Source organism: Rhinolophus ferrumequinum, chromosome 13 (assembly GCF_004115265.2).
Source record: "Rhinolophus ferrumequinum isolate MPI-CBG mRhiFer1 chromosome 13, mRhiFer1_v1.p, whole genome shotgun sequence".
Classification (NCBI taxonomy): domain Eukaryota; kingdom Metazoa; phylum Chordata; class Mammalia; order Chiroptera; family Rhinolophidae; genus Rhinolophus; species Rhinolophus ferrumequinum.
Genome location: NC_046296.1, coordinates 36,250,217 through 36,265,349, shown reverse-complemented (window position 1 = coordinate 36,265,349; position 15,133 = coordinate 36,250,217). Strand labels below are relative to the sequence as shown.

Genomic DNA, 15,133 nt, shown 5'->3' with positions numbered 1-15,133 from the left:
GCAAAAAGTAGGTAGCTAACTACAAATTGTTTGAGGCAACTAGTCAACCAGATAACTTTCTATGTGTTTATTTAACTAGAGAAAATAGTTTATGGAGCTGATATCTGGAATATTCAGGAATCCATGTGCTGTTCGGTATGCTAACAGCTGGGGTTGTTTGTATAACTGTATTAAACAAACCGAAGGCAGAGTTGTCGGGTGTCACCTAACGAAAGACTACCTCCTGTGTTCTTCCCTGCATCACACACCTAGAGCTCAGAGATTAAGCACATGGGTTTAGAAGTCTGAGTTCAAATCCTGGCTTTGCTTATGAGCTGTGTGACATGGGCCTCCTTTTCTTATCCACTACAGAAGGGTAACTGTTTTTCTTATAGGGTTTTACTAATATTAGACAGGATAATAAAGGTAAACTCAGAACAGTTATGAGATTATTGGTTGGTTTTATAAAAGCCACACTTAAAGACTATGACATAGAGTTTTAAAACATTTAATTGTGCTTCTATAGCATGAAGGTTGGAAACACCACTCTATGCCTATATTGAGTTTAATGTGCTACTAGAATGTAATTTATCTACTACATTCTAAGCTTCTTGAGGCCAAAAGCCAGACTCTATTTCCAGTACCTTAAAGGTGCTTGGGAGGGAAAAAAATTTATTAAATGCATGTGTTAAGGTAAGAATTGTGTAACTTGGACTGGGTGGTAGCTGGTGATGAACCTGGAAAATCAGCCCACACTTTGCATTCATCGTAGTTTGTCCAAGGAGTTTGGCTTTTGAATGATCTGCAGTATAGGCCAGGGCTTCTCCAACAGAACAGGTTAAGGTGTGTTTCATCAAACCCTTGCCTCGATATACCAACCTATTAAAAGGCAACACATAAATTGGGAAAATGCTAATAGCTCAGATTTGTATCTGTACTTCACCCCTGACGGTTAAACATGAACTGACTTCTCCTCAAGGAGGCGATACCCCTGGCCGCAGCAGCTCTGACCTACTTCTCACCCTTGACCATTTTCAGAATGCACACACACAGTTTGAATTGCTGGAACTTCTAGAACAAAAAGATTATTTCAACAGACATTTATCGCTCCTGCGCTAAATTCCAGGCTCACCTGGACTCTGGGAATACAAAGGTGCACAGACCAGATCAGAGGCCCCGCCTCTTGGCGCACTGCTCAGTATCACTGCTCAACGGGAAGGAAGGATGTGCCATCGGAACTTAAACACTGTAATCGGAATCCAGAATTCTGCCTGGTTTACACAATTACCAACAGAAACAGAAGAGTACAAGGATTCAAAAAATGGTAAAGGTTTTTTTGCCATTTTTTTCCCCCAGACAATTGACTTTGCTTTGTCCTGGAGAAGTAAATTATTAAATGTCTGTGCATATAATTTTGATAAATAGAAAAAGTCAGTTTTTTTCCCAAATACCCCACTAAAAAGCATTGGAAAAATACTTAAAGAACATTATCGAGGGGCTTCCAATTGATAACCTGAACAGGGAGTCCAGTCCCACCCTTGCCTGGCCTTATTGGCAGGTGAGCAGTTGGAGCAGAGGCAGGAAAGAAGTAGAGTTATTGGTAGAGGGCCAGGATCGGTTCCTCATTCTCCTTGCTTTTTCCCCCTAAGGCGCAACCCTAAGTGAGCACAATTACTCCTGTAGGTGGGTGAATATTATCCATCAAGTGTGTCTCAAACTAAAAAAAAAAAAAAGGTTAGGACCCGTTGCCATGAAGTATTTAAAACTAGAGGTGGAAACAACCAAGTTTTAATTTTACAACAATCATTCAGGTGGCAGTGCAGAGATGATGGATTAGAAAGGGAAAGTTTCTTGGAAGAAGAAAGATTAGTTAGAAGGCTATTGCAACACAGTTCAGGAAGAGACCATTAAACGACAGCAAGGATAACGGATCAAAAGAAAGCAGATACATTTTAAAGCTGTGGTGTTTAACACCGTAGCCACTAGCCGTATGTTAAACACTTAAAATGTGGCTAAGGAAACTGAGGAACTGAATTTTAAAGTTCATTTAATTGTAGCTAAGTTAGATACACATTTAAAACTGACACTTGACTCAGTTATGGAAATTTTCAAGTATGTTTACAGTAATTCAGATGAGTGAATCTACTTTAACAACTGAAAATTTTATGATATATACAGTATTTCTGATAAAAAAGTAGATGCTGATTTGAGGAGCACCGTTAGTGTAAAATACACACTGACTATCAAAACGTTGGTATGAAAAAATAGCGTAAAGCAGGAAAATTTAGAGGATGCACTTCAAGATGGTGGTGCAAGAAGATCCTGAACACACCTCCTCCTGTGAACACAACAAATCTATGGCTACATATGAAACAATTCCCTCTGAAAAGGACCTGAAAACTAGCTGAACAACAAAGGGTAGAAGGCCATGTCCGGTAGGAGAGGCAGAAACATGGCTTCCTCAAAAATGCTACCCTGGGTCCTGTGACCTCCATGTAGGAGGGATCTCACAAATACAAATCTTCTCCCTGAAAACCAAGGGGTTTTTGTCTGATGTCAGGCACACTAACCCTTGAAACTGGACAGATGAGTCCCCAAAACGTCTGACTTTGAAAACCCATGGGGCTTGAGGTTGGGAGATGATGAGTTCAGTTTTTAATGTACATTTGAGTTTTCCATGAGGAATCCAGGTGAAATAGCTGAGTAAGCCCTTGGAAATGCTAGTATGATGATCAGGGGGGAGGTGAGGACAGGAGATAGGCATTTGGGTGTGAACAGTCTTCATTTGCTACCTAAAATTCAGAGTAGAATTTTAGGAATATCAAAATTGACTTATTTTCATGACCTGAAGCAATCAATGAATTTTTGATCTTTCACCAAGAGCTTATTTGGTCTGTCAGTCTTGTATTTCCACTCTTTCTTGAGCAGGAAGGCTCACAGGGGTAGGTTCAGGAGGAAGTGTTTTTCGTGATAGTAAGAGCCCACTAATAAAGTGTCTCTTCAGAAGCCTAACTGCACTTTGCTCTTCCAAGTGTATGCTTTGTAGGCAGAGGTTAAATAGCTGGTCCTGCTGGTGTGCAGGAGGGCAGAGGCCTCCTCTGTTTTGCTGACCTAAGAATCCCCAGGAGCCACATACTAGCTCCTAGAAAAGCTCCTAAAGACAATACAAATTGCCATGTCACAGCTCTGAAACTGTTTTCATCAAAAGATTTTTCTCAGGCCCAGTGTTAATTACCTCCAGTTCTTTGCTCCTGATTTATAATGTGGATTATTTATGTCTACTAATAACTGAGTGTCCCCTAATATATTCACCTGGGTCATTTTCTTTCTTTGTTGAAACAAACTGCCTATGTCAAGAGTGACCCAACATCAGCTTTAATAGGACTCCGATGCCACAGTGTCACTGTTATCTCATTTCCTGATGTTTGGCTGACATATTTGCTATGCGGTTTGCATTTTTTAACTACTCGCATGCATTTTGTTTATGGTTTTCAGTGTGTTTTATGCAATAAAAGGAGTTTTCCTGATCAGTGTACAAATGACTCCTCTTCAGTGTGCCTTCCCCAAACTAGCTCTTAATCTTCAAGCAATATGTTCATTATTCTTTTTTCCATCAATCTATATTGTGTTTAGACTTCTGCAAAGCCACATCCTAATAACCAGTAGGTAAATGCTTTTGTTGTTGCTTATAATTTCTTCCTAAGACATGTAGACTTGGACTGGATCATAAGAATGAACATAGATCTGTTCTGAGCACAGGAGATCTTAACCATGTCTTCTCCTTAAGAACTGAGAAATCTCTAAATAACTGCGCTCAGCTGCTTCTGGATTACTGAGCCTGTATAAGATTATAAATGATTGCTCTTTTAAGCTGCCAAATTGTGGAAACATTAGTTACACAGAAAAAGACAGTTTGATACAGTATGAATTGCATTATAGGTGATCAATAATAATGTGTTGAATGGGACAAAGAAGATTATTTCTTGAAAGTAGGCTTTGAAAAATAGTAGCTGCAGAAGAAATGGAGATGTAGTCAGTAGTTAGAAAGAGGTCCCTTGTTTTGGCAGCTTGGCATAAGAAAAGAGGATTTGCTACTGCAACTCAGCTCTGCCCAACTTAGAGTGTATGTGAAGCTATTCTGTAAAATAACTAGGGACCCACCATAAAGCAATGGAGGAAGAAGAGTGGTGGTCATAGATTGGTCAAAAGCTATGGACACGATTTCTCTCCTTAGGTGATGCTCTGGGCTTGTTTCAGCAGCTCTTCCAAAGAGATTCCTCAATCCTAGACTTCTTTCTACTAGCTCAGGAGGCTACAAGATTCCAGGGCCAACCCTGAAAATACACAACATTTAAATAGAGGAATTGATGACTGAGCAGAATCTAGATAGTGAGAGAAAATGAGAAGAAACCTTCTGGACAGAAATAGAAACAGAGAAATGACAAGAAGAAGTTAAAAAAAAAAACGATTAATAAACTTCACTGGAGTGGAAAGATAAGTATAAAATTGTGAGAAAATGGACCTGAAAAGGGAAATTAAGATCAGAATGTTGAGGACATTAAGTGTGAGGCATAGAAATGTGCCTTCACCTGAACATAATTGGGAAGCATCAATGTGTTTTAACAAAGGAATAACAGAATCAAAGAAGCATTTTAGCAAATTAACCTGACATAAGTACATAAAATGGATTGTAAAGTATTCAGAATAGAGACAGGAAGGTAAATATAAGTGCCTAAGTGATAAATACATGAACTGACAAGATGCAGGTAGAGACAGTTGTTTTGATTTTCTTTTATTAAATTTCAGTGATAGAATTTCAAAGAAGGAAATACTTCTAGAATTCTTAAAACCAAATTCAGAGAGTTATTGCTACACCAAATGTGACAACCAGTAAATTAGAAAATGAAAAATGAATTAACTTCCAAGGGGAGTTAGATTGTATTGATTGAAGGGAGGAGGTTGTATTGATTCACTTGACCGCACCCCTTCCCAAAATACAGACAATATCAAGGTATCTGGATAGCATTTAAGCCAATAGAAATTTGACCACCACTTCTCCCATTTTCTCCAAAGATAACTTGTATCCTTAATACCTTAGAAGCTTTGACAAGAATTCTACAAAACATGGTGAAAACATATTATTTTAGTCTTTCTTTTAAAACTTTAATCAGAGAGGCCACATATTCTCTAATTTATGTAAGAACCAGGAAAACAAGACCATCTAAAATATCTACTGTATATGAATTATGGGGTTGAATTAAATACTGCATGGTAAAGTGAAATTCTTAAAATACATGAATCTGTAGGTTAGTAAGAATATTTCTTTGGAACATAATTTAAATTCAAGAAGAGCCTATGAGGGAATAAGTAGGTTTTATCTTGTTGATAGAGGTATGCACAAATGCACAATTACTGGCTTTGGAAAAAATGTTTCTTAGTTTACTTGCAATATAGCAATAAGGTAAGTAGTATAAAATGTAGACAGACAGTCAGAGAAAGATTTGACATGCCACCAATATTGATGTCATTTTTGGACATGTAATATTTACTATAAATACACTATGCTTCTAGTCTGTACTAAATCAGCTGATCAAAAGGTGTATTTCGAAATCAAAATCAATTAAGAGCTTGTTGTAAAAATAAGGCTTCCGGCCCTGCAAAGTACAAAGAAGAAACACTTAAGGCAAATATGTACAACAATTCACTAATCAAATTTGCAATGCTCTTTCATGTTCCCAAGATGAAAGAATTTCAAAGAATACTTTTCACTCATCCTCTCCTCCACCCTCCACACATTTCCTCTGGTCAAAGCCAATGCACACGTTATGGCCGTGAGTGAGCACACATTTGCGGTGGCTTTCTTCTGTAAATAAGACAGGGGTTAAGTAACCTCCAATTAACATTACCAGACTGATATACAAAAGATGTTTCCTCTAGAGTGACAACACTGGTAAAATTTATAAATATATCTTATAAATTATAAAAAATGAACTTTATTTTTTGTTTATTGCTTCTCATAAATTATTTTAGTCATTGCTTATTAAACAATCCTCAACATTACTAATTCAAACGTGTGTAACACTTTACAGGTTACAAGTCTCTTCTTTATATTCTTTATCTTAAAAACCTATCATTTGTCCATGTTCTTACAGATACTATGCAGATAAGAAAGTTAAAACTGCAAGAGGAAGAAATGGAGATATTCCAAGGTGGAGAAATGACCAAGAAAAAGTAGTCACTTTGGGACAAAGTATGTTTATTATAAATAATCTAAGCTACCTGGTGAGCAGCACCCAGATCTGGCTTGTTCATTCATTCATTTATTCATCCAGCAAATATTTATTGAAGTAAGTACTAAATAGAGAGCTGATTTATTTTTGGATTTACAGACCTAACACAGACCTGTACCTTATTAGTTGTTCAGAAAAATTTCTGGACAGCTTTTTAGCATGTACTGAAATAAATAATGAAAAGTCACGTTTCTATATTATATTATTTTTCTTATTAGTTGTCATTATTATAAACTATGTTCTCTGCCATCAGAAAGCTTATATCTATTTGAAAAACTGGACAGATATAAAACGAGTGGAGAACAATTTATGATAAAAGTGAGTTCGAATAAATGATGTAATTAAGGAGAGATGATCATTCATCCAAAAAAAAATAAAGAATTCTCACCACATACTTTCTTTAAATAATCAATTACTAAATCAATTAGCTAAAGATTCAGAAAATATCAATAAAAATATGCAAATTTTCAGTAATATAGCTGTTGCGTATTGAGTTCTACACTTTTTCTATATTGTAAACAAGAAGTTAGATGACATTCTTGGAGTTATATAGAAATTAAACTTCATCTGTGACTTCATTTTGACTATTAAAAAGTTGAGAGTCTATACTGAGCCTAAGGCATGATATTTTCAATATATAATTCATTACTTCATTTCTTATTTCAGAAAACATTTACCGAGCACTTGTATTTTAGGCACTGTGCTATTTAATTGGTCCTTACATCATGTTCTTCTCTTCCCTTCATCCTCTTCTAAATAAAACCTTACAAATGTCAATGGCAGTATCACATGGCTTTGCAGGCAACAGTGGTAGCAATATTAATATAACAAAACAATCCTTCTATAAAAACTAGGCCAACTGAGTCAAAAACTACTTTATTCCAAGTTGTTATATTTTTAAGAGTACAGTATAGTTAATCAAAATTTAAATATGAGTATATTTTCGGTAAAATCAAACATGATCATTCTGAAAAAAATGGGATGTTAAACAATGTCAAATATTCACATCCTCACTGACATTTATGCCAATAATATTTTCAAAGTTATCTAATTGAAATGGTATTACACATTGTGGTAAAATTGGAGCATCTTATAATGTGTGCAATCAACTTTCCAGCTCATTGGTTAACTGTTAATTAAGGGTGAACATATTTTTAAATAAGATCAGTACATAGTTTATACTTGGTTGACCTCAAAGGATTACAGAAATTTTCCTGGCAGTTTAATGGATAACCTAAAATTGTAACTTTTATAGATAAAACTTATCATCTATGATATCAATCAGGTTAATTTTTAAATCAGTTTTATTCATAAAAGAAAATCAAACAATAGTAATAATCTATACTTCTACAAATCTGTTTTCTTTTTAAATTCTCAATTCTGACAAGAAGCAAAAAAAAAAATGATTTGGGGAAAATCAGGATAGATTCAAAGGTACCTAAATAATTTCATAAAATAGCTTTTGAATGTTCCCAAATCTAAATATAATTATTAAGAGTACTTCTGCTTCTGTCAGCCACAAATATCAGTTGTGGTTCCTACACACTTCATTTTCCTTTCCTTTCCTTCCTTCCTTCTTTCATCCTCCCTCCGCTTCTCCCTCACCCTCTCTCCTTTATCTTTCTCTGTCCCCTGCACCTCTCTCTCTGGCTCTCAGATGAAGGGACAGTCTGTAGATAGCAAATCCACAAGGAAGGGTATGTGGAGGCAAACACTGAATCCAAAGTGAGTGGCAAGGCAAGACCAAGAGAGAAGACTCAGAAAGGAGGCCCTCAAAAAACAGCGGTCAGAAACCCATGGCCAGCAAAGAGCTGTGGAAGGTACTGGGCTGGTATGAACACTTAGAAAGTCAGTCCTTTATGTATGAAAGTACTGTCAGTCCACATTCGAACAGAACTTGAAATACCCATTCTTACAGACTAAAACTCTTTGACCATAAAACAAACAACAGTGGGTTGAGTACTTTAATAATATGGCCCTTTATGATTTGAGAGTGATCATTGTAGAACCTTTTCTCAGGGTAAATGTGTAATTGGTTATAGATCAAAAAGTAATTTCTTTCAAGAGGAAAAGCTCTTATTTATTTATTTATTTAAAATAGCAAGGCTCTTAAATCAGAATGGAGCCAATACATTTAGAAAGTTGAGATTACTCTAAACAGCAAGATTCCTTCCTGCACTAGTTAAGTTTTTCTCAACTGATCATTTATTTATGATGCCATAGAAATTCAGATGCTTTCAGCTTTGATTGCTGGATATTTGCTGAAAGGCAGATGAAATTACATTCCTAGAGTTTGCATTTTGACACCTGCATTTTGAATTGAAAAATTTACAATGGTAAATTTACAATGGTTCAATAATGGTTGTGCCGAAGTGTTTTATCATTTTTCTTTCTAAGATTAGCAATGAGTTCAGCTCTTGTGGTCAGTATAAATCCCCTAATCAGCTTATTTGAAATTCTAGAAGTATAATGGAAAACTAAGGTTAAGAAAATAAGTGAATAAAACTTTGAAAATTAAGATCCTGCAAGTCTGTGATACCATATTTTGGTGCTTGATGGTTTTCCAAACATTTTAGGATGAGTGCCTAAAGGCCAGTTTCTAACAGGAAAGAACATGCTGGCCTAATCAAATGTCCTTTGAGGCACAGGTGCTGGTAAAGAGAGAACTTACAGAGATAGACAAAAATAAAACAAAACAAATTTACATGATGACATATGGCAGAAGGAATAAACTATACCTCAAGAATAAAAAGGGGAATGGAAAGACATATGCTTCTAGAACCTTCCAGAAGATAGAGACTTTAGACCAAGAACTATGATGATAACAACACTTTAGAGTTTTTAAATATGTGACACTTTCCTGTGGTTCTTATTTTGATGTACTATCAAATATTAACATCACTTAACAATGAAAGCTTGCATGTGCTTCTTTGCAAATATTACAAGGAAATGAAGAGATAAAAAATTTCAACCATACAAACTAGTAACTCTTTGAATGCAAAGATAAATGAAAGAGCACCAAGCTATAGTCAATTATGGCAACTTTAAAATGTAAAGAAAGCTTTTCACTTATGGACTATTATTTACCATTTAGTATGTGCTGACTGAATTCTTGTGGGAGGCTTAGAGCTTAGAGAAAAAGGAATGGTCCCAGGATGTAAATCACAAGAGTCCATTTTATTTTCTTGATACTTATATATCAAAATAAGTATAAAACGGCATAAAAATAATGTATTTTTATGCCACTTTCTTTCATATCCCCAAATGTCCTTAAAGTTTCTTTTTCTCCCTCCGTTGCATGTAACTTCAGACAATTCTCTTTCCTGTTTCGAAAAGAAATAAGGACACTGGATCCAGATATTTTGATGGCACCGGTATTACAACCCCCTGCTTCCACCCAGATGGAATAGTATTTAGAGGGCAATAACTTATTATTATTTCTTTTAATTTGGCAAGTCTGCCTAAAGTCACTAAAAACACACCAAAAAAATATTTGTGAACAGAAAATTGAGATGAATTCATACTTAAAAACATAATATTTTATATAACAAAGAACATTTTTAACAATAGTAATAGGTATAATGTCAAATTATCCCTAGAACATATTTATATTTTCTGTATCAAAGAACTGGTTGCTGAGGAAGAGAAATTTCCAAAAGACAGTATTATAAGTCACTTACAAAAAAACTAACAGTAAAAAACAAAAGCTGAATTTTATTAAAAGCACTTACTATATGCAGCTCTAGGTAGTCCCCCAGGCCAGAAGAACTGTCCACGCGCACCAATACAGCTTCTTTCTGAACAGTGCTAAACCCTATGGCCAGTCTGTCTGCTCGTGTGCTTGGCCGATCATTAGGAGGCCACTTATACGTGATTTGTCCACCACCTTTGCTAAAGATATACGTTGTCCCAGCTGGAAAATAAAAACCAAAACCATTAGTCCAAATATGTCAAGTGCACACTTGTCCATGTTTGTTATGTTGACATATCAGTAAAGTATTAAATTTATGCTATGGCAATAAATAAATAGAGAAATAAATAAATAAATAAATAAATAAATAAATAACTATGGCAAAGCAAATAAGCAAATAACAGATTTCAATCAAATATGCTCAAGAAACAGAGTTTTTCTTTTTCCTTTTTCAAAAGAAATATCAAGGCAGTTCAATTTTTAATACACTCATTAACTCCACCAGCAGGTGTTTCAGAACAAATGGGGGAATACTGCTTGTTCAACTGAGTTGGACAAGAATAATATGTAATGGGGTTTTATTTCTTCCTGCCAGTTTTTAAGAAATAGTTTAGTAGGAAACATTGAGTTTGGAGGCTTCCAAAAGAGGCAGAAACATATATCAAGTTGTTTTTGAAACAAGAGCTGCATGTAGATGTGACAGGGTCGTACAGTACAGTGATGCAAATCACAACAAATACGCTGCAAATCAACTTTTTATGGGGAAAGGGTCTATTCACATATGACAAATGATAACTAATGTACCAACAGCCATAAGCCCCAGTAGTCATGTCAAGAAAAATACAGATAATAGATCCCATCCATAGAAGTCAGGTATTATCTAACAAGAAACATCGAGTATCTGTCAAACTATCCAGCATCATAAAAAGACCTATTTTTTCCCAAAGTGAACACTAACTAGTCTTACAGCACTAAGAACAATGTCATAGCCTCAACTGGTGAGTATTCAAATTTTACTTTATGGTGATGATGTCAGTAAATCATCCATCTTACTTTAAAAAGTGTTTTGTTTTCAAAAAGGTTTACTTAGCATCCAATTCATTAAAGTCCTATCTCATTGAACTACTGGCATCTGTCTCATGGAATGCAATAAAATAAAATCTTTGAGTCAGAAAATTTGGAAGAGACATGCAAAGATACACACACACACACACACACACACACACACACAAACACCAAGAGATCTTCCTACACTCTAAAGGGAACAATATTAATATTTATTTAGTTATTCCAGGAACAGACTTTATGGTACAATTTATAGAGAAGTGCAGCCTTCCAGTGACAAAGGATGTCCATACCTATTTGTTGTGTTCCTACTATGTGCTGAACATGGTAAGAAAAGCAATAAGAGTAATTGTTAAAATTTAGGCCACAAAACATCTAGTGTTTATGGAAAAATAGCTTCTACCAATAGTGAGGCTTAAGTGTAAAAGTTCTGTGTAAAGTAATATGTTTTAATAGCATCAACTCATCAAACTTCTATGATTACCAAATCTACCAATGAAATGAAGATGACACTATCACATTTGTGTACATTTAATTAAATAGCTGATAATACTTTTTTTTTGTTTGTGTGTGTTTGTGTGTGTGTATGGTGTGTGTGTGAGAGAGAGACAGAGAGAGAGAGAGACAGAGAGAGAGAGAGAGAGAGATTTTGGATCCAACTCTTCTCTGCAATCTCTCTGAGACATTTCCATACACCCTTGAGAAACTCCAAAGACCTACGGAATATGCCTACTTTGCCTCATTGATTTAAAAGGCCTTGGGTTGTAGACCTGACCCAAGAAGCATGTCAGGATAACACTGAATGTAAAAGTGATAAAACAGAACTTTGTGGAAATGAAATAGTAGAGAGGCTGTGCATTTCTCTATTAATTTTTTAGCATACTCATGCATAAAAGTAGTTTATCTCTCTCAGGAGAGAATAAGTAAGTCATATTTCAAAGGCACCACTCAGTGTGCAAGCAAAGAAAATTCAGAATATACAGATTTGTGTGTGAGGAATGCTGGAGTCTTCCAAGACTATTTACATTCTGTATTATCAGAAGCTTGTTCATCAGGATTTTAACGAGCAAGAACTATTTGATAAATATTTTTCTTCTGGGTAATTTTTTGCAGGTGACTGAGCATTAGATATTTCAGTAAGACCTAAATTGATAAAATTAGAACAAAAACATATAAAAGTGGAGATTTCTATAAAAGAGGATGTGATGGTGACTTCTGAGCGCTGGTACTTAATTTTATTTTCTTCCTTTTAATTAACTTTGTTCTTAATGGCTATGTGTTTCACATGAATTAAGAAAAGTATTCAAAACTAGAGATGTTACTTAAAAACAAAAAGCATATCTAAGAATTCAGATGTTTCCCAGATTCATCCAAGTCAGGCAGTGTTGTAAAGCAATAGATATCTTACATTACATGGTGGTTTTTAACATTAAAAATAACTTTCACAAGAATTATTTTCCTTTCTTCTCTACTTCTGCATGGAAAGTAGAGCGACCATTACTCCATGTTTGAGGAAATTTAGTCACAAGGATTGAGTTGTTATCCAATGTTGCAAACTTGGTTTCATGGCAGAGTTGGTAAGAGACTTACTATCCAGACCCCAATGCCTGTATTTTTTTATTACAGAAATGTTTCTGTTATCATAACAAGACAGTCAAAAGAAAGTTAATTGGATATGTCAGTCTGAATTTATCAAGGCCAACTGTTATCATATTCTAATGTCTCATATCCATAAAGTGACATTTGTACCTCACGATCATATGCTGTCCTTTCACCTCACAATGCTTTCAAGAAAAGAAAAAAATAACATGCAAATGTGCAATGACAGAACATGTAATATATGTAGATTAACATTTAGTTTAGGGTACACTTTCCCAAACTTATGGAATTACTAGTTGCTCAGTCACAGAACTTGAGGAAAATAATTTAAAGGTTTACATTTTCACTAAGATAAATGTCACAATACGAATATCATTACTCAAGATTTGATTTCATCCCATATTTCAACCTTTTCCAATAAGCTTGGAAACTAGCATGCGATTAGCGACTCTGTCCTCCCTGCAATGATGTTTTAGTTCTTAAGATTTCACCAAAACAAAGCAAAAACAGTTGTACGACTGTGTGCCAAACAATGGAATTACGTATATTTAGTGTCCTTTTTCTCCAGATACATCTGGAAAGCAATCTTCTTTTTCTCCTGTATGCATAACAGTGCACTAAATTGTAGTCATCAGACACTTCTATAATAAATGAAAGAATTATCTGTCCAGCCCCAGCACAGCTCTCTTCTACCTACCTTTATAAGAATCTTGGCTTTCTTTTCTTTTAAAAAAAAATCCCTTTGTATAGACTCTAAAAAATCTCCTATGTTCTTAAAATCTTCTTTCCATCAAGATTTTTTAAAAATTACCATATATTCTATTTTGGTAACCTTGTAAATATGAGAATACTCCCACACTAAATTATAGGGGGTCAGATGACTAAAATTTCCAAATTTACATCATTTAAATTGCATCTTTCTCAACCAAGGTCATTATGTACTTACTGCAGCAGAATAGTTAAGGCATTACGAAGGTAAACTCTTGATTCAGGCAGACGTGGGTTCAAATTCCGACTGCATCATTTAAGAGCTACACGGCCGTGACCAAGCTATTTATTCTAAGTATTGGGTTTCTGGGGATATGGGGGCGAATGGGGATAATAATACTATTTACACCAGAGAGCTTTTATCAGGATTAATTTTCAGATATTGCACAGTAACACCTTAGTCCAATTCCTGGCATGTGATAAGTTAGAAAGAATAGATGTTGTGTATGTTTCTGTATGTGTAGTGAAAATATTAAATAACCAATATTGCAACATAGTTGTTTTATTTTAATATGAGTCTTTAGAAAAGCTTAATCCATTTCAAATTTGTGTTCACACCAAATGCCTTTTTTAGAAATGAACTTTCCTACATCCTATGTTTTATTAATCTTTTTAGGATTTCATTCCTTGAGTTAGCACTATTTTCACATAAACCGATCATATTATTTACCTTCCCTAATAGTTGACAATGGGAAGGGTATTAAATTGCATCCAATGGGAGCTTTTGCGAGAAAAAAAAATATTTGTTCATCAGCATAAAGCATCTAGGATGGGAAGAGTTATAGCACGATGCCAAAAAATTCACTATCACCATTAAATAAAGGAGCAAGTCTATACAAAATAAACTGCAAACTAGCTTTATTTTTTTAATTTTATTTTTATAGAAACATGTATTATTTTATTATATGAGTGAATTCAACGTGTAGCAACAGTACGTCCTAATATTTACAAACATTTTATCAACACGGAGAGGGGCAGAGAGGAACGGTGTCACCTTTATTACTTACGCATGTTATTATAGGGCGAGCACTACCACTTCACTGCCATGACCACTAATGGATTTATTGCAAATTAACCTTCAATCACTGGATGTATGGATGACTCAAAGTTGTTTTCAGCACTTTCCTCATTGAAGTTGTGTAGTGACTCTGTATTATGCCCTCTAAACTAACAAAGCAGCCTCCATGAGATGCAAATATAGCAGTGTCAGCATACTTTACACTGCAATAAATGTATGTAAAAATATACATGCGCTCTTATTTCTAATGTCTGAACTGCCTGTAATGCGGTTAAAAGAAATATTTTTAGGTTTTATTTAACATGTATTTACATAAAGGGTTCTCTCCCCTCCTGCTCTTTCTTGACAACCATATCCTCCCTAAATGTGCTCACTTCGGCCTCACTCATTTCTGGAAAAGCTAATGTAGTCCCTCAAACAGATTGAACCTTGCTGAAAAAGAAAACCAATCAGCATGTACAGATATGCTTGATTATTGGTTGCTCTGGGTCCTTGCCACAGGAACAATAATATAATTAACTTCTGAACAGATTAGCTTCTAACTCATAATGTAAGTATATGAATAAAAGGTTCTTTTCTGAAAGCCTATAATTCTTCAAATGTCATCATGTAGCCAACATGAAACATTCAGGCCATTATGAATTCTATTAAATGTAACAGGGATATAACACTTTTTCCAATGAATGTTTGCCAGGCAGTCAGACGGAAATTAAAAATAAAACA

At 35.0% G+C, this 15,133-nt stretch overlaps 1 protein-coding gene across 26 annotated transcripts in view; it reads right to left on the bottom strand.

Annotated features, from left to right (window-relative positions):
- The window catches only part of NRXN1 (neurexin 1), a 1,077,731-nt gene that overhangs the window by 289,859 nt on the left and 772,739 nt on the right, over positions 1-15,133 (bottom strand). For all 26 annotated transcript variants that reach the window (XM_033124535.1, XM_033124534.1, XM_033124537.1 and 23 more), the window contains one exon: positions 10,001-10,182. In XM_033124535.1, coding sequence (XP_032980426.1) covers positions 10,001-10,182 — 182 coding nt within the window. The remainder of the gene's footprint in view (positions 1-10,000; positions 10,183-15,133) is intronic.